Source organism: Etheostoma cragini, chromosome 3 (assembly GCF_013103735.1).
Source record: "Etheostoma cragini isolate CJK2018 chromosome 3, CSU_Ecrag_1.0, whole genome shotgun sequence".
Classification (NCBI taxonomy): domain Eukaryota; kingdom Metazoa; phylum Chordata; class Actinopteri; order Perciformes; family Percidae; genus Etheostoma; species Etheostoma cragini.
This window is the reverse complement of record NC_048409.1, coordinates 12,512,544-12,538,123: the sequence shown is the minus strand read 5'-3', so window position 1 is coordinate 12,538,123 and position 25,580 is coordinate 12,512,544. Positions and strand designations below refer to the sequence as shown.

Sequence of the window (25,580 nt, the reverse complement as noted above, 5' to 3'; positions counted from 1 at the left end):
TTACATACTATACTATGTCTTTTTTGACTTTTTCAACATACTGTACTATGACATTTTTGACTTTTTCTGACATACTATTCTATGTCTTTTTTGACTTTGATGTACTATACTATGAGTTTTTTTAACATTTTTTAACACGCTATACTATGACTTTTAAACATTCCATGACTTATTTTCGACATGCTGTACAATGACTTTTTGACTTTTTTGACAAACTATACAAACCTTTTTTCGACATACTATACTATGACTTTTTTCGACATACTATACTATGACTTTTTTCAATATACTATACTATGACTATTTATGACTCTTTTTGATATGCTATACTATGATTTCTTTGGACGTAATATTAACTTGGACTTTTATTAACATGCAATTCTATGACTTTTTTAATATTTTTCAACACACAATACTATGAATTTCTTATGACCTTTTTCGAAATACTATACAAAGACTATTTCATACATTTTTTTGACATACTATTCTATAATATTTCGTTTTTTATACTTTTTTCGACATTCTATGCAGTGACTTTTTATGATTTTTTTGTACTTTTTCAACATGCTATACTATAATTTTTTTTCAACATACCATACTATGATTTATTTCGACATACTTGGACTTTTTCAATAAACTATTCTATGACTTTTTTCAAAATAAAATACTATGACTTTTTTATGACCTTTTTGACACACTATAGGTTTCCATGACTTTCTCATGACTTGTTTCATAACATACTACAACTTTTCATGTAAAAAAATTTTTTACGACATTATAGATTAGAATTGTTTGTTTTTTAACATGACGTGATATACAATGGCTTTTTATATGTTTTTTTTCTTTTTCCTTTTTACATACAATGACATACTATACTAACTTTGGATTTTTATTTTTTATTAATTACTATCACACTAAAAAAAGACATCTTCAAACAAACTTACAAAGATACATATCCCAATTGCAAAAAACAACAGAACACAAGATCAAGAAGATATCCAGACTAGACAGAGATAAGTACAAAGTTTCGACCAATATAATAAAAAGCTCAGAATAGCAACACTTAACAATACGGACTTCTGCTTATCAAACAGGATAGTTAAGGTGTCTATATATGGGCCACAGGTACTCTCAAATAATTTCTAAGTTGCATGTGTGTTGCTTCAAAGCCTCTCAAGCTGTGTCCCATGGTACACATTCCCTAAGTTATCTGGAGAAACGAGGAGTGCTGGTAGCCTTCCATTCCTTGAGAATTATACTCATTGTTATTAACATACCAAACATAAGGGTTTGCTGTACAGCATATGGCAGTGCAAGAGTAGCTTTGGAGAAACCAAACAAAGCAGTTAGTTCAACCAATGGATCAGCTGCAACCTTGCATGAAATTCACTTGAATAAATCCTGTTCAACCCCTCCCTCTGTACATCCTCAGTTAAACCCATTTCAAGATCTGTCTCCCAGAAAGACTTAATGTATATTACAACATATTAGAAAACAGAAACACACATTTTCACACAAGATGTTTAAAAACCAGAAAATATTTCATTAAATGTTTCATTAAAGCATAATAATAGTCTATCTTAGTTGTTTTTAACAACATTTTGACTTGTAAATAGTAGAAAAAGTGGGCTCGCGTAAGGGACCAACTCTGAACTACAGTTACATGATATATCACTGAATCTTTCACATAAAAAAAAAATCAGCTCGGCATAGTGCCTGGTTGTTTGAATTCCAACATTTAATATGTAACAGAATCTTTAAATTGTCATACATACATATAGTGGCCTTTGGTGACCTAAAGTATTTAAAATTAAACAAATACACAAGACATTATGAAATAAATACCAATATGAATGAATACAGATAAAATATACATTAGATATATTTTTAAAACTCATCTTTTTGACAGTCAAGACGAACAAGGTGGAGCCTGTGATGTGATTGCTATAGATTTGTTCTGGAGGAATGGACAGCCAATTATTATCATTTTGATTTTGTTTGTTGTTATTTATTCATGTGGTCATTAAATGTCTTCTCTATTTAATTTTAAACACTGGAGGTCTCCATTGAGCCCTTTCAGAATTATCTAGGACTGTATTCCTGAAAAAACAAAACAATGCATGGATTTCATTAAGGCTGCTGTTGCATTTTCAGTGAACCAACTGACATGTACTTCATCCATGAGATGATTCAAAACTTGACTAAAACACTACAGGGCATCATCCTGCAATGAAACCCAGCACAGCTTTACAGAGGAGTTTATTGAAATAGGTTGGTGAAATTTTACATGTTTTTTTTGAAAGATACACAATATTGACACATTATTTTTTTCCATTTTCATTTAGTCAAAACTGTTATAGATGCAGCATACTCCGTCACTCACACACTCTTACAATCACTCTGTCATCACAGCACACCAAAACTAACATTCATTCAGATGTACAGTGTATTATCACATAGTTAATCTATTATTAATATAGCATTTCAAATATTATTACAAGAAGCTGTTGAGAATGTAAGCTATTACTGTATACTTTGTTTATACTGTATCACTCATCCAGGAGCTCTACTAAGAGTTAATCATGAAGTTTGAATGCATGGACACTTGCATATGAGTGCATATATGCATTTGTGTATGCCATCCAAGAGTTCATCCATTGCTTGATGGATCAACATATGTCCTACCTCAGGCTTAAAGCACCGGTACCACTATCCCTCTTTGTCCATCTACTTGTTGTTCTTGTGCCTCTTCTGTTGGAACTTCCTGAAATGGGTCTGGATAGTGGCGGCGGCCTTCTCAACTTCAACAGGGCTGAGCGGGGGAGCAGCGGACATGGTGCACGTCCCATTGCTGGCATTGGATTCTGAGCACGACAGGACACAGGGGACAGCCAGAGAGGCGGAGGCAATTGCCATGGAGACATAGTCTGTAGCAATGATCAAGTTCAACACATGGTTTCCAAATTAGACTTGACTCAAGTGGGCTATTTTTCTGGTTAAAGTTTGAGTCAGTCAGATTTGACATTTGATTTGAATCAAGTATCTTTAAGATGAATTAAATTGGCAAAAACCTAGCCTGCATTTAAATTAGTTAAAAGTATTACTTACTCTTTCTATAGACGCCTATGCTGTTCCTCCTGAGGCCATCAAACTGTCAATGAAACGGAATATTTGTGTGTTAGAAGAAAACCACACTGACGCACAGAGTGGAAAAAAAAGGACAAGGTGGATGAGATACCGATCAAGTTTTACAAATATCAATGATACAATCTCATCTTGAACTTTGGTGAACCATTGTTCACATACCAAGGACGCAAACACATGCAAACAGACAGTCACATTGGCACTTCTGTTAAATTCTTTATTTCATCGGTACAACATGTGCAGTACAGTTAGAGCGATGACCTCAAACACAAATCCTCTTGATTGGGATTACTGCTCAAGAAGAGTATCGGCAGGGAAGCCAGACGCTGAGGACAAGCTTAGCCTGCTTACCGTCAGTTTGGCTGTGTGCCTGCATTCAGGCCCACACACTGAATGCAGGTCCTTTACCTTCTCAATTAGGTCCTCTCTCCTTTTACCAGAGACCCTAAGGTGAATTTAGGCCAGTGTAAAATAGAAAAAGTGTTTCTTCGCCTCTGCCCCTTTTTCGCTTTTCTAACTTTAACTCCCTCCTCTGTGGACGTTGTTTTGTGGGCAAATCTTTTGCCTTCGCTTTTCAGAACCTTTGCTACCATCAAAGTTCCTCTTGCTGCTGCTCTCCAGCTCCAGCACCTGTTGGTGTTTTTATTCGCCATATTCATCTTTATAAAGGCCTATGTCAAAAGCAACCTTGAAACTAGTTAACTTTAACCAAAAAAAGGCACTAAAAACTCACAAACAGCTGAACTACAGTTTGTGTGCAGGACATCAGAGGTGAGCAGTGTGGACTGAAATGTGCTCTTTGATTCTGAAAGTAAAAAGCCAAATAATTAAATATGTGGAGTTGCTCTATGCACAAATTCATATTGATTCACTGAGATTGAGTCACTGCAAGGCCAAAGGATCAGTGTTTAACTGAGTCTACAGAACTCAACTTTATTTTTTACTTTTGGCTGTTGCTGTTTGAGTACAGAGGGTACATAAGAAACATAAAAAATCTCTTTTGTAAATCATATTCTTTTTCTTTGCAGTCCTCCTCTGAGACACTATAATCAAACATAGAACAGGTGACCAAGCTGGCATGCTCGCAAGCTAAGTCGAGCTTGAATGCAAAATTTTCCATATGCTCTGTCTCATCATTACATAACAGAAGATCAGAAAGAGCTCATTTATGAGTAATAATTCCATCCACACTGGCAGGGAAAAACAAAATTGAAGTTACTTGTCTCCTGAAGAGCAAATGTGGTTAAACTGTGTGTATTAGTTACGTATGTGCAGAATGATGTCGTATAAGACGAATCAATTGCATTGGTGCATCAGCATGGCAATGTGAGTGCGACAGCAACTTTACTGAGGTCCAGATCTCCTTACAACTAACCTCATCTGCTTTGCTGCTCCTCCGACTTTGTGACACTGAGTGAACCTGCCACGGCAAAGGCTGGGACAGCATGTAGGGCATAGGCTCTTGTTGCCGTGCGAACCGCACCCCGATCTGAAAGTGAAAAGGAGTTTGGCAGTGTGTAAATCAGAGCATGCAATAGGGCTGGACAATTAATCGAAAATGTATCGACATAAACAGCCATAATAGTTCCCTCTTTGTTTTCATTTTTTTATTATTTTAAAATCACAAAAATAAGCACTTTTGAATTAGAAAAAAGATCTCACCTTCAATATTTGAGCCTATTTACACAACAAACCTTGCCACTATGAAGACAAAAAAAAACAAATTACATTGTTTTAAATTATTGTTTATTTATTGTTATAGAGGTAAAATGTGCAATTAATTGTGATTTAGATTTTGGGTCATATCCTGCAGCCATGGTGTGCAACATAAGCGACCTCATCACTCAGCTTACCTCTCTCACCTTACCTTGTTTTTCTACATTTACTAATCAGATAAATATAAAAAGAAATATCCAAAGTTTCTTGGTGGTACTTGTTTTTTGACTGCTGACCTGGTAAATATTTTATTTTTTAGAAACACGAGTAATAGATGTTACATAATTAGCAGAGAGGAATAAGGTATAATAATGCTGCAAAATTAAAAGCTTGGTTTAACATCACAACAATATATTTAGATGCTGTCTATATAACCTGGTTTTAACACTGATGGCCTATCTTAACATCGCATTATTCACATTTTGATTCTGTCAATATAAACCGGATTTATATTGGTCACAACCACAAAAAAGCAAAAACACAGCCCTTTTCCCGCTGATGTATTTATTGAAATATTCTTTATATTTCTCAATACAAATATAAAGAATATTTTAACAACATTAAGGTATTGTAATAATAAATACTGAATTTTTTAAGTAAACAGAATACTAAGTTAACACACTTACATGTTACATGTTAAATCAAAATGTCCGAAGTAATGAACAGAATTTATATTTAAATTCCACCTATCATTATAATCATCTTACCGATTCTACGACTCTGACCACCATATACATGGCTGTTAGCATGGTGACCAACATCTTGACCAATGCTTCTTTAGTGTCTCTGTTAATCCTGTTCTCCTCGGTTTTGGATAACTTTCAACAGTCCTCCTGAAGAAACAGATCCCAGCAATCAGGAATGAAACGCAGGGCTGCTCAAAGGAAGGACAATTGATTGCAGTGTTGAGTATGTCCCATCCCTTTCTCAGGTACACACAAACACACACATAAACATGTCACACACTTCATTCTCACAGTCTCTGACACATGAGGGTAAGACCACTAAAGAGCTTTGCGGGACAGAAATAGAGAAGCAGTAATCTTTTTCTTATTACGTATCCCTCAGGTGTGCTTTCATCTCCCCAGCAGAAGGGGTTAGATCAGGTTTCATTGTTATTTATTTTAATCCCATGTTGGATTCAGACCTTACGGATAATTTGCTTTGTATATACTTTTGTTTTCCTTTAAGCTCAAATTACTTATGCTTATTATTCCAACCCATGTTACACTGGTGTGAATTAGAGAGAAGTTCCCATGCAAGTTGACATTTTGACATATAGGTACCACTTTCTAATAAGACACACTTTATGAAGTGTTTATAAACTGTAAAAAAATAATTTTACTCGAATGATTACTCAAAGATTTACCCATGCTATATAGATGTATATAATATAGATATATATGAGCCATTAACAAGAACATTTTAGGGCTTGCCTGGTTGTGAAAATCTCATGGTATTTGTCATTTTTATTGGGGTTTTAAATGTTGGTAACCATTAATAACCTTAATGGTTTATAAATGGTTTATAACTGGATATTGGTCCAGATTGTACGCAGCCCTCTTTCAAAATATAAGTGGACATACAGTCTAGTCAAACCAAGGGATTTTTTTTCACATACTGGCAACCCCTAAGTTACTTTTGTTAATGGGGTTTAAGCTTCAGTAAGTCATTTATTAACCATTAATAAAGCATAAGTAACAATTAATAAACATTTTATAAATTGCCTTATTATTAAATTTTCAATTTTATTTATAGTATGAATTCAGAACAAGAGTTATCTCGAGACACTTTACAAATAGAGTAGGTCTAGACCACACTCCAGAATTTACAAGGACCCAACAGTTCTGGTAGTCTCCTCCAGAGCAAGCAACAGTGCAACAGTGGCGAGAAAAAACTCCCTTTTAGGCAGAAACCTTGGACAGACCCAGGCTCTTGGTAGGCGGTGTCTGCCAACCGGTTGGGGTTAGAATGAAGAGGGGCAATAACAGACACAAAAAAATAGTAGTTTGTATTAGTTTGTTGTAGTAGTTCATGGCATAGCAGGGCACTGTGCGGCATTACAAAGCACAGCAGGATGTAGCTGGGCACCGCAGAACATGTAGCGGGACCATGGAAACAGCTGCTAGCATGATTTTGGTTCCTCTCTGATCCGAGGAAAACATGCTGGGCGAAAAAGAACATAAGGACTCCGGGGAATGACTCCCCAGAGCTAGGTTAGTAACAAGCCTTTCTGGGACATGGATGCACACAAAATGGAAAGATAGAAAAATAGAGGAGAGAGGAGCTCAGTGTGTCAAAGGAAGTCCCCCAGCTGTCTAAAACTATTACAGCATAACTAAGAGAGACAGGGTAAAGAGAGGAGCCTGGTCAGGCTAGAACTCTCCCCAACCGGATCGGGCTGTATGCCCTTCCTCCCTCTAGTTTTATTATACTATTGATTATATTATAGATAAATCTGACAACTAGGACGAGAAGCAGGTGGGCCGGATTAGGCGGACGCTGCGACTCCTCACTCCCTAACAATATTAAATTTTATTTATATAGTGCTAAATCACAACAACAGTTATCTTTTTATTTTAATTATTAGAAAGTGGTACCAACATAAAAACAGACACCAGTCTCATACTCCAAATAAATAAGGACATTTGAAAAAGAAATGTTAGGAATATACATTAATGTACATTATCTGCATTTTGCAGGGTTGGGGCAGTGTTAGATTCTGTACATTTTATGATTTTGCATTGCATTTATTGTAACCGCCGCATTCTCACGATTTATGTGTGTGTTTTTATTGGCCAGACTGCCAGCCACACTTCTGAGTTTTGGTAATTATCAGATCTCATATCTGAGAGATCACACATTGCTAGGGTTTTTGTGCGTCATTGTTTTGAAGCCTCACATCTGACTCCTGCAGACCAATAACAATGCTTTGGACATGCGTCTGTGATTACATATCATCATGGCTTTGCACTGTGAATGCTGCTATCTGTGTATCAAGCTTGTCAAGTAAAGATGTTTTACACAATGATTAATGTCATGTTTACTCTTGGCTACGTGTGCCTTGTTGAGTTCTGTGAGTCTGTGTGCGTGTGACTAATGTTCATTTTGTTCTTAGACAGAAAGGCAGGAATGTATCTTATCACTTAACAGTCAGGTATAAGAGCTCTCCTGACAGTCATACAACCTCAGCGGGGGTGACACATACAATGTGAAGGAGGCTTCTTTTACAACGCAAATTGTTTAAGCAAAATCAGGTAAGAATATTATCATTTTATTCCAAATTCTACCACTACAATGCCACTGTTACAGATATATTGAATTAATTGCATTAAGAATATCATTAATTTATTGGTCTTATCTGAGAAATTATACCTGACCAAAAAAAATATGTTTGTGCTGAAGGGTATATTACATCTAACATTAATTTAGGCCAAGTTGAAGATAGCAGATTCAGTCATTTACAAAAGCAGAACACATTCACAAACTGGATTACAACCCTTAATATTTACCTGACTGAACAGGCAATGTTCTTTTTCTTACTTCAGAAGAAATATAAATGACACCTGGGGTTTATATGTATTAGTAAAACACTAAATGCCATACACCTTCTAATAAGGAAACAAAGTTAAGGTATCAGACATCTAACAAGTTTGTAACAATTTAATAAAATAATAAGCCATAAGAATATCTTCTAGATACTAGGTTTACAGTATAATAGTTAATTTCAACTATATTAATGTGAAAGCTAAATGCTTGTGAACAGTTGTGAATCATGATAAACTAAAATAAATCAGTAATTAATGGTAACTTATTAAACTATTGTCAATTATTATTTCTAACTTAGTGTTATTACTCCATGAATGACACAAGGCAAAAACTCCCACCCATGTCACCTGCCATTTAAAAAGTGGTAAAAAGTAATTCCTTTAAGTTATCGTTCTTTTAAGTATGCTACTTTATGCCCCACTTTATAATCCATATACTACATCATTACCTTTTACAGATAAAAATTCTACATTGACATCAGATTATAAAACAATGCATTGAAGAGCAAATCAGCGGTTGACAACCTTTTTTTAACTTGCATTAATAACCTGTTATAAACAAAAAAACATTCTGTGCAGTTTTTGGTCCTGCATGTCCCAGGTGTTGAGTTGTTAGCCATTTTACCATATATATATATATATATATATATATATATATATATATATATATATATATATATATATATATATATATATATAGTCCCTCTAAACTTCTCACATCATTTAAATAACAAATATAGGAATATATTTGAGAAAATATTATAGGAAAGTCCAAAATTGGTAAACATAGAAATCTGAATTTCTTTTCGAAACTGGTGCCTTCTAGGGCAAGAAAAGTCAGAAAATGTGTTTTTGGATCATGTGACGAAAAACACCAAATCCCACAATAAACTTGCTTCAGTGGTCGAAGAGTCCGCTGCCAAGCCATGCCTACCGTTTACTGACAGACAGACAGTGAAGCATTCAACTCAACTCTAGTGTGTTTTATTGTCATTTCAACCATATCCACGAACAATGTATAGCTCAAGTGGTGTTACACATTTAAAATATATAAAAACAACACGGTTTAAAAACGACATACAAAACAGGCTACATTTAGTGCACGCAAATTATAGGCTTCGTAAAGTTCATACCGCAATGGTAGTATAACCAGCGGTTAGCAATAGTTGGATAAAAACACCTCCTTTCTGCACCAGTCCGAGTAGACACAGCCTACCTCCACTAGTCTCACCAGCCAGAGCAGCATCTGCTCGAAAGGCTATTAGGCCTGGTAGCAAGATAGCGGAGTCCGGTACACTGTCGTTCAGCCATATTTCCACGAAAACACAAAAACAGCAGTCTCTGAACTCACGTTGGGAGTTTTGTTGGGAGTTTTGTTGGAGTTGGATGTAGTCCAGTTTGTTGTCTAATAATCGGACACTTGCAAGCACGATGGATTTGACAGTTGGCCGTCTAGTGTTAGCTTTCCACTTAGCTGGAACTCTAGCCCTCGTTCGGCGTTTCCACTGTAGCGCACACCGCCGTTGATGTCCCCTTCCCCAGCTAGAGGCATCGGGCGACAACGCTGGCTGAGGTGCTGGTCTCCATAGCAGGCGAAGCTCGCGTAGTTTGTCGAGTATTCCATCTGTAATAAAGCTTCCTGCATATTCTCAGATCTGTAGGCTACATATGTATCCCGGTGGTACACATGTGCGGTAGTTTGATTGCACAATTGTTGTAAAAGTTTGTTGCTGAAAATAGATAGCTGTAGCTTAGCTCCAAGATGGCTGACACTCGACTAACTTCGGGTCCAACCCCCTATGGGCGGTTTGAAATGGTTTGACATGTGGAACTACCTGGCTTGTATTCCACAGCAGTTGTTTTTCCAGACACGCAATATCTCTCGTCTCAGGGGGATATGAGGGCGGGAAGCACAGTCATTCGAAAAATATTACAGGGTTTCTACTGATACAAAGCTTAATGCTAATTAATTGAATTATCCCTTTACTCTAGAGCGCTGTAAGCTTTAGTTTAAATCGTAAAAAAATGAGGTAGTCACCTCAATGTTGAGCTATCAGTGGTGCCTTATCTTTCTGACAGTCTACTGATTAATGAGTATAGGCCACTATATAAGCATATCATGTACAGCCTGTTATGATTCAGGTTTTATATTAGTGAAAAGAAAAATGAAACAGGAGGAGATTTCTGCTTCAGTGAAGCATTTCAGGAAGATAAAAGTTTTGTTAAACCAGCCTCCCCTGTAGGCCTACTTTCCACAATGAGCAGTCCCTTGAGACAGCAGTCTACAGCATTCTCTCATCTATTATAGGACAAAGGTTTTTTTCACATTTACACATGATATTCGTACAAAGAAGCTTGCATGTACTTTTGATTCTGTTGGACGGCCTTTTGTATGTCAGTAATATTTGTGTTATGAATTTTAATCACAGGTTTCAAGTAAATATTCCACATTGCCAGTGATGTGCATGACCAGAGAAAAACTAATTTTAAACGGAGAGAAGACCCACAGCTGGATTTATCATGTCAGTCAAGCTTCCAAAGAGGCTGAGTAAGAAAAAGAAAAGTATGTTTCCTTTTTGTTTTTCAAGGGTTGTGTATCATTGAAATGTTTCATTTTGAATGCTGTAAATTAATCAATTAAGATGTATTAATAAAACACCATTAACGATTTTAAAGTAAGGCCTTTGCAGAAATAAATGGCAAAAAGTATAGCTTTCTTATTCTTTGGCTTGTGGCAATAGTGTACGATTGCATTAAACAAAAGACTAACTAGTTTGATTATCAGGTAAGTAATTCTCCAGATAAATCAGTGGCACCTTGTAGAGATGGTGCTGCAGCAACCCATGCAAACAGACTGTGTTACCCCTAAACATGTTCAAGTTTTATTTTGAAAGGTCTGTTCATGACATTAAATTGCCCTTGCTTTGGAAAATCTGCTGGCCAAGGGGATGTGCTTGAATAAAAGCACAACATTTCTGAATGCTGAACTGAATTTACCCATTAGTGCTTATAGGTTTGGTGCAGCAAGTGTAAATTTGAAAGATAATGGCACCACGGGATGGTGCGTTTAAGGGAAACACTGCTGGTTTGTTTGCATGTGTAGCAGAGACTCTGAGCTAAAATGTAATGACTATTGGATCTTTTTGGATTGTTTTGTATTGAATCTTTGGCTTTTTTCCTAATCTTATGAAATTAAATTCTTAACTGGAAAGAACTATATTACTATGTAAGATTTAAACATGTTGCTAAACAATTGATTATTTTTCAAACCAGAACCTCTAAATGTACGGACAGACGTCCTAAATTTGATGGGCCTGGGAGCCTTCGGGACAACACCATTGGACCCAGCATCTATTTTGGACATCAGCACTTGGGCTCTGGAGTACCAGGAACCTGTGGAGCCCAAGGATCTACCAAATGCCTTCCTCCAACGCCTTTGGCTGCTCAGCCCAGATGCCCGAAATCCTTGCTGCAAACCTTTGCATGATGTTCTAAATAATGCCAACAAATCACCTGAGGAGTTAATCAATGATTTCGAAGGAGAAAGCCAGAGTGCCATCAACCCTCTTGATCTAGTTTCAGCTGTCTTTATGTCTGCCAACACTTTCCTTCAGCAGGAGATGACAGTCCGCATGTTGCAATGCCAGTTTGCTGTGCCACTGGTCCTTCCAAACATAGATCCAGAAGAACCGAGTTGCTTCCTTCTTTGGCCACTGAGAGGTGCTGTAAGCAAATGGTGGTCTCATTTTCCGGAAAATAACACTAAGGTCTACGAGGGGGATTTGGCAAGTACAATTATGCCTATAGTTTCTTGTGTAAAGCTTGGTCACTGTGGTGTCTCTAAGTCCAAGGTACTAAACAATGTTATAAGTGGACTCAGATCTCCCAGTGAGACATTTCTCCACAGGGGATTGGATGGAGGACAGCTTCCACGTAGGCTCTCTAATGGCCTGGTAGAGATTGGCTGGTATCTACCCACTGGAGACACTACCAGAGATATTTTCCCTGTTCCTGTGGTAATCTCTAACCTCCGTGGTGATGCCGGTTCACATGAGAAATGCCTCAGCCTTTTATGTAAAGTGTCTTCAGCTGTGGTTGTTTTCTGTGGGGATCTTAGGGAGAACGAAAAACTAATTCTTGCCTCCTGCAAAAATATGGCCAGCAAGCTCATATTGATTGACCTATCAGATGCTGAGAAGAATGAGAACAGAGTTGTGGGGTTTGCTGGTCCCAACCTTGAAGAATACATGGGGGTTCCCAGAGGATCAGTGTTGCAAGGGAGAGATTTGAGTGAGGAGGAACTGGCTAATAAGCTGTGTGACACCCTGAAAGACCTGTTACCATATGAGCTGAAACATGTTACACTTGAGGCAGCAGCAAAATTAGCAGAGGAACATGGCCTTAATTTAGATGAAGGGGCAGCCTGTGAGAAGGCAATGGCCACAGTGGAGGAAGTATTGAGAGGTTTAGATGAGGGATCTGCTCAATTTAGAGAGAAACAGATTCTTTTGCAGGGGCCTTTGTGGAGCAAACTTGCTGAAATAGAAAAGGAGGAGAGTAAACAGAGAAAAGAAGGAAAAGAAATTGATCCCCAACAGCAAAAAGAAAAGAAAGACATCTTGTTAGAGTTGAGCAGCTACAAGATGACACCAGCGATGAAGATTTTCACTGATGCACTTTTCAAAGATACAGTGGAGAGAACTTATTTCCTCAGTTGGATGAAAATGAGACTTTGGCAGAAGCAAATCCAAAAACCAAAGAGCCCACAAGATCTAGTCCCAAACCTGCAGACAGAAATGAAGGCTGGCATGCCAGAAGATTATGATGAGCTCCAAAATGGAAACAACGACAACCAGATGGACAGTGATAGTTTCTGCACAGATTCAACATTCGAAGAGGAAACAACAGAAGAGCAGCACGTTTCTGAGCAAGAACAAATGTGTCTAGATGTTTCCTTTGATCAAGTATCATCATCTTCACAGCCTTTTGAACCTGATCCTTCCACGCTGGGACTGGAGCACTTTTTGCGTGAGATGGGTTTGATTTTTGAGTTAACACACATGAGCCCCAGCAGTGGGAGCCACAATGTGTTGCGTCTACCTAGCTTAGCTACAGACCTTCTTCTCCATGGAATTCCACTTGAACTAATGGATGGAGATGCCTCAAACATTCCAATCCACTGGCTGGGTTGTGTCTTTGCAGAGCTTAAACGCCGCCTTCCTCAAGAACAGTGCAGGACTCGAGTGCTGACAAACCTCGGAGGACATCATGACAGGAACGCTGAGGTTCTTTATGCATTATTTGGGGTGAGATTCCCTGATGGAAGGAAAAGAGCCACCAGAGGGGTGTACATGGCTGCCCTGTGTTTCCCAGATAACCTCAGAAAGGACATGGAGTGTGATTTTCTGTTTTTGATTGATGTAGGTCTCTGCACAATGTCTCTAGACAACACAAGAAACATGCTGATCCATGACAATGAGATGGCCACTGTTGCAACAGGATTGAGTGATGTCTTAATGCAGAGCATCTCTTCACATGTGGGTACTGAGTTTGAAGCTAACTTTACTGTCATAGTCAATGCTCTCCTACGCATCAATGAATGTGGCTCCATGCCAATCTGCCAACTCCTGGCCCAGGATGAAAGCATAAACAGCTTATTACAAGCATCACAGTTAAGACGTGTATCAGATATGCTTCAGACTGATATTGGGGACAGAGGAAACAGCATTGCTAATAACCATTATGCAAAAACCACAAACTCCTTTACCTGTCTCAAAGGGCCATGGTACAATATGACCCTCTCTGAACCAATTGATATGCAGTATAGTAAGGCTGTGTTAAAGCTTAAGCAAAATCTGTTGGGGGCATTGAAGAAGTGTGCAGCTAAGTCCAAAGCCAAAGGTCTGCATGAATTTATGAGCCATTTGTGCTCTGTTTGGGATGCAGTGAAAGCAGAATCATTCTCCATTAGTATGCACAATACTGACATAGCTTTAGCCTTCTCTTTATTTTGCACAGAGCTTTCCCAGTGGGAGAATACTTTCCTGGAACACATTGAAAGCTGGCTCAATGGGGCAAGAAGGAAAATCTTCGACACAAAGGCAAAAGCTGTAGACGCTTTAATCCAAAAAGGCCTTCTGAGTGAGCTAAAGGATGAAGCCAGAGAAGAAGTAAAAACAGAGGTGGACACACTCAGGTCCAAAGGAGAGGCCTATTTGATGAAAGAAAACATTCTCAAAATGAACATATTCAGGCCAATCCTAGTGAGCCATTTGGATGACCTTCAGGAGCGAGTAACTGAAGAGCTAATACAAAGGTTGGGGACAGTCAACGAGAGCCATTGTTCTTTAACACAGCTGGAAAAATTTGAAGCCTTACTGGAAAAAGAACAGGAATCCAAGCTACACACACTGTTAGAGAACAGCAAAGCAACCAAAGTTCTCCTTCAAGATACAGAGCTAGAAGAGGAGTTTGAGGATGCATGGAGTAAGACGTTGTCAAACTTTGAGTTCAGGCCTTCAGAGACAGACGATATTACTACAAGAGTGACTGATATATTGAAAGAGAATCTAATCAGCCGTGGTCTCCACAAACACATGAAAAAACTTGAATTAAACGGCCAAAACCAGACAGCTATCTTCCAAGTTTCCGATGAGCACTTTGGATACCGCAGTCGATTAAAGCACATGTTTGAAGACAACAATAGACAGCAGAAGTTAGAAGCTCAACGGGTAGCATGCAATATCATAGAAGAATACAATCAGTTTGTAGCAGAAAAATCTAGCTTACCAGCAGAGTTCTCTGAAAGCTACATTACAACACTTTTAGACAATGTTGAAAAAGCTTTAAAAGAAACATCAATGGAAATCAGATCAGCTTTTGAAGTGGAACTGAAAGTTTATCTCTGCAGCTCTGCATGCCAAGACTTTCAACAACTACATGACCGCTATGCCAAGGACAGTGAGCTTTTGACAAGTATCACTGCAACGAAGAGTACCTACAAGGCAGAGTTTACCTACCAGTTCAGAAAAAGAGACCAGTGCCAGAGGGTGGCTCAAGCATTTACCTCCATGATCATCAAACCTACAGTGTCAGACTACATCTATAGACCACTGGGGATGTGGATTGTAGAAGAAATCCAAGGTAAAGCCCAGCAGTTTCAGTCCCCAGGTGCCTTCCACCAAAACTTGCTGGAAGAGCTTATAGAGGAGGACTGCTTTGAAAGCTTCCTGGAATATTTGCTTTCCTATGAAAACATAAGAGTGAGGAAGATCCAGGAGACAGTGGTGGCTCACCTCTCTGAATCAACCAGCTTGAACAAATGGAGACAAGAGAGACTTGGAGAAATCATCGGAAAGATTGCAGCAGCAGTGAGCCAAACAACAGACGGTACCAATGGAGTGCTGAGTGATACAAAGCCGCTACTGGAGAGAGTGTGCCTCACTTTAGAGAGATATGGAGATGTGGATGTCAATAGGGCCTCTCTGGATGGACCTTTTTTCAGTATTACAACAGAATGGGATCGCTTTGTCACATGTCTAATGGAGTTACTGGCTGGAATGCGGTTGGACCTATCCCAGGAGTTCTCCCAAAATTCGGACACCACCCAACTTCTTCAGTGCCTTCCAGTTCAGCCCCAATGCTTCCTTTTAAGCAGAGTGAGAGGCTGTGACCAGCAATGCCCTCTCTGCGGAGCCCCCTGTGAGCGGAACGAGATGGGGCATGAGGTTCACAGGGCTCTGCTCCACAGGCCCAAAGACAGGTTGTCCTGTGACTCAGGTTCTCTATCCTGTCCTCTCAGTTGCCCTGTAAGCATGACAGAGGACAACCCAAGCATGAGCAAAGACACAGAAGACACATCAGTGGCATGCAGGGTCCTCCATTCCCTCTACCCAGACTGGATCATCTCCCCTGAAGACCCGAACAGCCAGATGCCTAGTGCTTACTGGAGGTACAGTGTGGTTTATTTAGACTTAACAACCATAATTTCTCTTACATTATCTTCAATTTTATGCACCAGTGTCAATATTGTTAGATGCAAATCTTTCTGAAATCAAAGCTAATTAATCTTTAATTTACAGGTATGTGTTGGCGAGGTTCAGTGAGAGGTTTGCAAAGGAATACAAGCAGGGGCCAACAAAGATTCCTGAGGAGTGGAAGAAGATCACTAAGGAGGAGGCATTGTACAGTCTGAAGGAGGCCTTCCTACCTGAATGATGCTGATATTAGGACTGCCCTTTTCCTATATCCTATGTGTACTTATGTTGTCTATTTCATAGTACATGTGATTTTTTATTGATCAAGTTTAGGTTTTAACTGTTTTGGAAATCTTTTTTCTATCTATCTATCTATCTATCTATCATGATGATGTAATAGTAAATAGAATGTTAATCAAATTGACAATTCATTTAAAACTGATAATAGATGTGTTTGCTTTTGGCCTTTTCTTTTTTATCATTTGCTTATTAACATGTTGTTCTATAAAATATGCATTTAAAATATATTGTATTTACAATCTCAAATAGTTTACCTTTTAAACATTTGCCATATAAAAGTGTAATGGAATTTAGAGAAAGGTAGAAATGTAGAATAAATCAATCAATACATAAATATCTTGTCTCATCTTTTTCTCACTATGTATCCAGCAGTGATTTTACAGCATTCCTATTCCACTTGTTCAGCATTGAAATTACATTCTAGAATATAACTGTAAGCCTTTTGTTTTACAGGCAGACATATGGTTATGATACATTTTAACTACAATATTCAAGTGAAACATACAAGATAAAACAAATGTAATTTTTGAATAAAACTACTTTGCAAAATGTGTATTTGCTTTTTTCTTCATTTAAACTGAAACTGTCACACATAAAATATGCTCCACGTTTCATTTCACAGACTGTAATAGGATTTATGTGTTTGGCAGATTTCCCTTTTAAATACTGCATTTGAATTCTGTCTCATGCCAACAAAGCTGAAATATGATAGCATTATAAGATAAAGTGTGGACTGGAACAATCACATCAACACAGTAGCCACTAACTCTTCTTTTATGAGCACGAATGTGCTTCATCAAATTGACCACTCTCCACTGTGGAGTCGAGCACTGAAGTTTCCATGTCCCTACTCGGCCAATCAAGACATTGTTTGCCTTTCTAAATTGACCCTACTCCGCATCAAGTAAAGCAGAGGGAAAAGTCAAATGGTGAAATCCACAAGAGGGCAATGTGGGATGGAGGAATCTCTGACAGCTCAACACTGAGATGTAAAAACAGGTTTCATTGGTTTCACATACCAGAACTGTTAATGTATCAATCTATTTGTTCTAATTGTTCAAGACTATTTAATGATTGTTTAGTTAAGTTATAGCAAAATAAGTATGTTTACGTGTATTCCTGATACAACTACCCTTTTGGAAGATATTTACATAGAGGAAAACACTTTGACAGTGACTTACAGAAATGGGACAGATCTCTTTAGACAGGTCTTTGCCTGATCAAAAAGGTCACCTCTGACCTTTAGCTAGGATTCTGTACAACCACATGACCACAGAATCTCAGGCTGCATGTGAAGGCTTAAAAGCGCAATGGATGCTAGACTCTGAGCAAGGTGATATAGTGCTTTAAGAATTTAATGTGGTCCCATTTACTTACAGTATTTTGTATATACAATATTACAGATTTTTTAAACTATCTGCAGCAAGTTGCACAAGAGGACAAGGGAGTCCCAAACCCTATTTCATTAATAATTTGACATGCCCTTCCTCACTTCTCCCGAGCACTGTAATAAGCAGCACTTTATTTCACGCATAAAACTCAAAAGGTCAGAGAATTTCTACATGCCACTTTGTCTTTTTTCCACACTCCCTTCATATATTGTGAGCTGTGCAGAACAAGTGCAATATTTTACATTTAGTTTAGGTCAAAGTAACCTAATCCTTTATTTATATCATGAGATAAGCACAACTGTAATTTTTATCCTCCCCTATATTCCTTCACTTCCCGTCATCATTGCATTAATATTACATCTTCTTGCAGCCAGATAGAGAAAACAACTTACCATACAGCAGCATGCCATATAAGAATAAGAGTGAAATCGTACATGGTAGATTGATTAAGCTTTGTGTGTTTTCTAGACGCACCTGGAAGATGCAAAAATAGACACAGTATTTATCATGGTCCATTAGGATAACAGGATTGTGTCTGTATTACTGTGCTATTTAGCTTGGGTGTTCATTTCTGGAGTAATTTTGGCGCAAGTTTCAGTTTAAAGGGATAGTTCCAATATTTTTTTAAGTCTCAAAAACACAATTACAGCAACTCCTGTGTTCTGCGAGGTAAAACTACTTTTATTGTCAAAGGAACCTGGTGGCTTTGAAGAGAACACAGATGGACACAATGGTTTCAGTTCCCCGTCGGAAAGGGCTGATAGTAGTCTTGCTATATTACAGTGTACACTTACAGTAAATCGATTTTGAATTTATTTAGGTGTTTTTTTTTTCCTCTATTTTTATTTGCTGCCGTCACTGTCTCCTGCCTGCTTCCAATGACAAAAGTAACATTTCATACCTTTAAGTATTTCTGCCAGAATTCAGGTACCATAAATCAAATTTTAAAAATACAGGCTGAAACACACTTTAATGTGTGCTTTTGAACCTGTAAGATTCACTTTATTTTCCCACGTAGTAGGAAATTTGGATTGATTTTCCACCCATGCTGCATCCATTAAACACATTCCACATACATAAAAAACAGGGGTAAAACTGCTGCAAGAAACAAAAAACATACCAAAGGACATGCTTAATTCATATACAATTATGCTAAAATTAGTTTATAATAAATTAAATCTATAAAAAGCACCGCCAATGCAAAAAGTCAACAAATAAATAAGTTTTTAAAAAACAGTTTGTTTCCATCCAGATGTATTTATTATTTACTTGACCACGTTCCAAATCTTTGTTGAACTAGGGATAAAAGAGTTTTAAAATCTATCCAGTCGACAATGTGGTGTCTAAACCTCCTCACAGATGGTGTTTAACACATGGTATGGGACCGTTTATTATTTGGTTGGCTTTCAGGAAAATCAGCCGGTTTGTAGGTGACCGCAGAGATGGATTGTGTTTTACATACATTATCTTCAACGCAGTCTGCACAAATCGGACTAGTTTGGACATCAATTTTACAGACAAGTTACCAAACCAAGTTTGATACCATATCTAATTTGACTCTCAAAGGCCGCCTGATAAAAAAACAAGCTTCTGATCAAAACCATGAACTCTTGTTACTACTATTGTAGTCTGCTACACACATTGTCATGCGATACAGGGAATAGTGGACCTAAATGCAGAGACAGACAGAGAATGTTGAGTTTGAGGATTAAATGTACATTAATAAAGTTCATACCAACAAAAAGGAGTCCTGAATGCTGCAGCCAAAACTAAATCCAGAATAAAGAGGAAGCAAAAGAACATGATATCTGGATAACTGGAACACAAAGACAACAGGGTAGACTCCACAAACAAACACACTAACAGGAACATTAACCTGACACGAAGCAAGCGCAACACAACGACTAAATACACAGGGTAACGAGGTAACAGGAACAGGTGACACAGGGGCTGGGAAACAGGTAAAAAGACATCAGACAATAACAAGAGCGGAAAAAAACAAAAGACAGGAAACAAGACAAAAATAAAATCAGACTACCAAAATAAAAGGGGAAACAGAAACATACAAAACCATAACAGAGATGCACGTTCCAGCTCAGCAAGCTATCAAGATAAACACCAAGATATTTGCACAAGTAGACTTGTGAAATAGCTTCACCAGGGAGAACCACAGACCTGTGGACACCAACACCCTCTTCTTTGTAGTTTTCAAGAACACGTGGGTCATTACACCATGATGTACTTAGAAATACAGCAGACATGCCACATCCCACATGGGTGGATGCCACATGGCATCATTTTGTTATTGATTACATCCCACTTTGCAACACAGTAATACAACAGAGACCTTATTTATTGATATTGATTGATTTTAATATTGATCGATCCAACACCAAAAATTCTATTGACCAAAATCGTTCCGGTGGTTTATTAACCACCGTTTGAATGAGACATAAGAATAATGGTAACAATGATGGAATATTCCACTGCCAACCTGTAGGGGGACTGAAGAGAGAAGTGTTTTGGTGCCTATTGTGAAGTTCGGCTCTGGTTGAGTGCAGACGTGAGTTGCACATGCTCAGATTTGAACGGTTTAGGGAATAACGTGTCATGCTGAAATTTGTGAAATCATAAAATAATAAACCTTTCTCCTTACAAACAATAAAAGAAGATGAATATGATTGTTTGATTGCTAACGTTAGCTCAAAACACCATTCAAGTGACAGCCTTTTTTTGTGTTTGATTGATAGCTTGTAACTAGCAGTCATTTCAGCCCAGTCAACACTTTCAGCTAACTCCGGTTCTGCTGCTAACAGCAGTTTACTGCAGCTGTGGCTCAGTGGTAGAGCGGTTGCCTGTCAATTGGAAGGTTGGTGGGGTGGTTCAATCCGTTACCATAGATAGATAGATAGCTAGATAGATAGGTCAACGTATTTACAGTATATGTGTTTGTTGTGTTATGGTAGTCTAAGTTACTGGGTGCCTAAAAAGATCTATCTATCTTGATCGATCATAACACAACAAACACATGCACACATGTACCTCACATACATAGAAATCACTCACAGCTAATTAAAGAGTTATGAAAATAACTCACAGAAAATTAAAGAGTCATAAAAATCGCTCACAGAAATTTACAGAGTTAAAGGTGCTAATGTAGACTGTGTGCAATGGTGGTAGTGCAAAAGAGAACAGTGTAGGGCTTATTCAGTGAAGTAGCTTATTATTAAATATTAACTACTATTAAATAATAAGAATGTAAACCTAATACAATTATAATAGCTTGACGTGAAAGAAATAATACATGTATAATATAAAGATACATGTCTTCATCTAGCAAATAAATACGAATATTTATGCATTACTGCCAGATAATTTGACTAACTTTATTTCTTTATTGCCTCTCACACAAAATCACACACACATACAGACACACACACACAATCACACTCATACACACACACACTCACAGGAGGTGGACCGCAAAGCAACCAATTTCTTTCTAATAATCTGTCATTTGTTTGCACTGAGAATGAGTCACCTCAAGAATGATGACAAAGGAAAAACCACGCAACTTACCGCCGCATAGTCGACAAATCACCCACACGCAAATCAGCCCACACGCAAACAGTGTGGGCTTCTGTTAGCTGTTTAGCTTTAATTATTAATGTTAACTAGCATGTTAGTAAGCAATAATTAGACTGTGCCTATGTTATCTCCTAACATTTACCTATGCTCTCTGTCTCTGCTGATTGGGAATGAGTGAGATTTCTCTTGGCACCGCTACCATTACACTTTGCTGTGGGAACTGAACAAAATGATATTGTTTAATAGTTATGATGTGAATATTTGAAACCTTGAGAAATGAAGAAAAATATTGAGACGAGGAGTGCCAGACATAGGAGTGTCTAGCCAGCAGAGTAAGATGAGATTAATTTGCAGCTGTGACTGTGTGAAAAAGGAGCTCTTGTTTCTTTATTCAACTTCAGTGAACTATGTTAAACTTAAACTTGCCTAATAAGCCCACCAACAGCTCAACCAATAGTAAAGCAAATAATATGATATACTAACCCACATTTATGTAAAACAACTATATACTACACCCATTCATGTAAATCAACTTTCTGTTCACACCCACTGAATAAAACGGCAGAGCAGGGGATGAGAGCTTTGGAAGACTGCTGATTGTTTTTCAGTTCTCATCCCCTTTGCACAAAAGGCAAGTGTGTGTCCGTGAGTAATTTTTCACTCAAGGCTTTGAACCTAACGTTTACCCACGTCACAACTATGTTGTCAAGCCAAGTTGGAGGCGGCGCAGTAATGCCTAGACATCACCGGAAAAGTGCTTCTATTTTCTTTCACTTGTCTTCGTCCAGAACAAGGGGATCTGTTGGTCCACTTCTTTAACGGGCTATGGTTTATATATTGCATATCTGAAATGTCTTCCACAAATTCACCTCTCAAATAAGTCTGTTCATCTCTGGCATTACCATAGAAGCTGGCTGGTATAGTGTTAGTTTTTAAAGCACAGGGGAGTTAAGGTTCTGTGCCAATGTTAAGGGCAGGTGAAGAGAGTGGAGCTCGTTCTCTTAATACATCCATGACGGAGCTAATGAGAGACACAAGCGAGTCAAGCCTAAAGAACAGGACTTACTGTTATTATAAATACTAGATTATAGAAGATAGATTGACATCCCAGGAGAGTTACAATTGCTACAAATAGCCACAAGTTAGCTGACATGTGCAGAATTAAGAGAACAGTGCTGACTTCTGACAAAACAGCACAGTTTAGGCCTACATTAAAGGTTAACACTAAGCCAGCCTGCTTACATGTGCAAAAATGGTAGAGATAACCAGACTTACTTGAGCGGTGAAGTTGAGGAAGAAATTGCAGATATGCGGTTTTAACACATCTGTGAGAATTCCTCTGGAGGTGAGGTCTCTTGCCAGTAGCCTCTTCCCTACGGCAAAACAGTGACAGAAAGTTGAAACTGAAAACCAGTGACATTGTAAAAATCTTGACAGCGTAAAAAAAAAAAAAAACTGTCACTAAAAAGACATACACATCAAGATTTGTTTTTGTATTGACATCATAACACAAACAAATGTCAAAGTGAAATACCATAATAGGATTGTGTGATTATTACTTGTTGATGTTTGTGTTTTACATATCAGTGCAACATGTTTCAGTACTAAAATTTCTTGTTTCAATGCCAAATTTTATTTTCAATACCACAGGTTATTGTCACTGTACTAGCTCCATAATAGCTCTGCTTGTGAACGAGACTGGATCTGTGCTGCCCTATTTGTCAACACCTTAAAACAAATTTAAGAACTCTGAAGTACATTAGTCGGTCACTCTGACACCACAAATAAGTTCAAAAGCAACATCAATATCAGGCCCAATTTCTTTTAAGGTGTTTGTAGCTTTGATAGATTTATATCCTTTGGCTCAGTTATTATTAGCCAGCAAACCACTGTCCCCGTGTACGCTAACTCTGATACATAAATTTGACCTTTTTTTCCCGTGAGCAAGAGTGAACCGACTGATTAAACAACAGCGTCTACCAACCTCAGAATAGCAAGATAAAAGTACCTGCCAATTGATTTTCATTCCAAACTGAAATTAATGAAAACCCACAGCTGCTGAAAAGGTAGAAAATAAACCACATTTTTTATTAAATTGTCAGCAGCTCTGTAATTCATTCACAATTTGTATAGTAAAAAGGCAAATCATACAGCAAAAGGATAGATGATTCTGCACATTTCATCATATAATGCAATTGTTCTAAGAAGAAACTAATCAATAGACAGCTTATTGTTATTTCTGGTCAACTTTGTTAAGTCACTGATGTCTAGTCTTGTTGTGCACTTTCTGTTTTAGTTTGTATTTACTTTCTTTCTCTATTCAGTTGTGTCTGATGTTGTTACACTTACGGCTGTCACTAGTCTATGGTGAATATTGTGGAGTGAGTAGTTTCCCTGAATAGATTTTTTTTTAAACTATTCCAGCTGTACCAGCTCTGTTATAGCCTTAAATGGATCACAATTTCTGTTACGTGACACGAGGAAGGAGGACCCAAAAGCAGAGCGACAGCAGGCAGGAGAGAACTCCAAAAACTTTGTCAAAGCCATATTTTACTCTTTTTCTGTCTACTCTAAAAAGGAATAATCCTGTTAAGCCAGCTTCAATCCAACTCTGGGTGAAACACCACATTTCCAGTTTGTCACTCCGGTAATGTCGGAGCATTCTTATGTTGGAAATATCTTATTGGGTTGTTAATTAAAGCCAAATTTTATGTTAATATCTGACCATTCTGATGTTGGATTTAAAAGTAAGGGCTTAAAAGTAAAGCTATATTGAAATTTTTTCAGGCTATTAAAAGTATATTTTTCTCAATTTCAGGCTGCTTTAAAACAGAATTCTCTTTTGAGCCACCTTTATTCCAACTCTGGGTGAGACAACACATATCAAGTGTGTCATTTAAGTAATATCAGACCATTCTGATGTAGGATTTTAAATTAAAGGCTTGAATGTCCAAGTAAAGCTATGTTTAGAATCTGTTTTGGGCTGCATATTTTACTTGTTTTCAGGCTACTGTAGAACGGAATCCTAATGTTAAGCCAGCTTTATTCCAACTCCGGGTGAGACAACCCATTTCCAGTGTGTCACTCAGGTAATTTTGTATCATTCTGATGAAGGATTTTAAAATTGAATGTTTAAATATCAATATTAAGTTATATTTGAAATATTTATAAGATTGTTAATTAAGCTATTTAACATGTGAGGGAATACGTTCATGCAAAAAGGCGCATCACTGTGGTGTAGGGCTCCTCAAGTGTCATATTGTAATAATACAACGGTTATCAACTAAATAAGTAATAAAATAAGTATTCAATCTGTATTAATATTCTGGAGCAATTGTCTCTTGAAAAAAGACAAAAAACGACAGGATTTCTAGTCCCTCCCTGTACACCAGTCAAGTCAAGTCTATTTCATCCATAAAAATGGAAATTACAGGGCTCACACTCGCCATCTTACCCATAAAAAAAAACTAGAGAATAAATACAATACCACAAATACACTACAATATTATACATAAATACAATATATAAATAAAATAAAATAAAAACTGTACGTTTAAAGCGCTTGTTGTGCCTTCTAATTGCCTGAGGTATAAAAGAAAGAGCATACCATGAAGAGGGTGACCCGGGTCCCTCGTTATTTTCTGTGTCATTTTTACTAGATGATCGTCATATATCTGATCCACTGTATTTAACTCTCCCACCATTTTCCCAGCCCTTTTGGTCACTATCAATCCTGGCCTTCTCAGTTACCCCAGTATTCCCCCCCACCCCACCACACAGTAACTCCAAACACTACATATGACCGACATAAAAAACATTCTTACCACTTCCGTATTCAGCTTAAAGGACTGCAACTTCCTCATACAGTAGACCCGTGGACTTAATTTTTTCATCAATGAGTCAACATGATCAGACCA

The 25,580-nt window shown here is 37.7% G+C and overlaps 2 protein-coding genes across 4 annotated transcripts in view; one reads left to right on the top strand and one right to left on the bottom strand.

Annotated features, from left to right (window-relative positions):
• Positions 1 to 2,247: 2,247 nt before the first annotated feature.
• LOC117942444 lies at positions 2,248 to 5,835 on the bottom strand. Of its 2 annotated transcripts, none has more exons than XM_034867903.1 (4): positions 5,568 to 5,835; positions 4,520 to 4,633; positions 3,109 to 3,151; positions 2,248 to 2,864 (listed from the first exon to the last, which is right to left on the bottom strand). In XM_034867903.1, exons 1-4 carry the CDS (start codon positions 5,619 to 5,621, stop codon positions 2,728 to 2,730), a joined length of 348 nt encoding a protein of 115 aa, XP_034723794.1. In that variant the 5' UTR covers positions 5,622 to 5,835; the 3' UTR covers positions 2,248 to 2,727. The 2 variants fall into 2 exon arrangements, with proteins under 2 accessions (XP_034723794.1, XP_034723793.1); XM_034867902.1 differs by having other exon boundaries at positions 2,248 to 2,927; positions 5,568 to 5,831.
• Positions 5,836 to 7,843: 2,008 nt separating this feature from the next.
• si:dkey-202l22.6 (interferon-induced very large GTPase 1) overlaps positions 7,844 to 25,580 on the top strand; it is a 26,460-nt gene continuing 8,723 nt past the window's right edge. The window contains exons 1-4 of one of the 2 annotated variants that reach the window (XR_004656122.1): positions 7,844 to 8,117; positions 10,838 to 10,971; positions 11,682 to 16,359; positions 16,490 to 16,768. Coding sequence is in view for 1 of the 2 variants with exons in the window: in XM_034867897.1 (XP_034723788.1) it covers positions 10,929 to 10,971; positions 11,682 to 16,359; positions 16,490 to 16,625 (4,857 nt within the window). In the remaining variant the exon portion in view is untranslated. Of the gene's footprint in view, positions 8,118 to 10,837; positions 10,972 to 11,681; positions 16,360 to 16,489; positions 17,209 to 25,580 lie in introns of those variants that run through there. The other variant, XM_034867897.1, reaches the window with a different exon arrangement.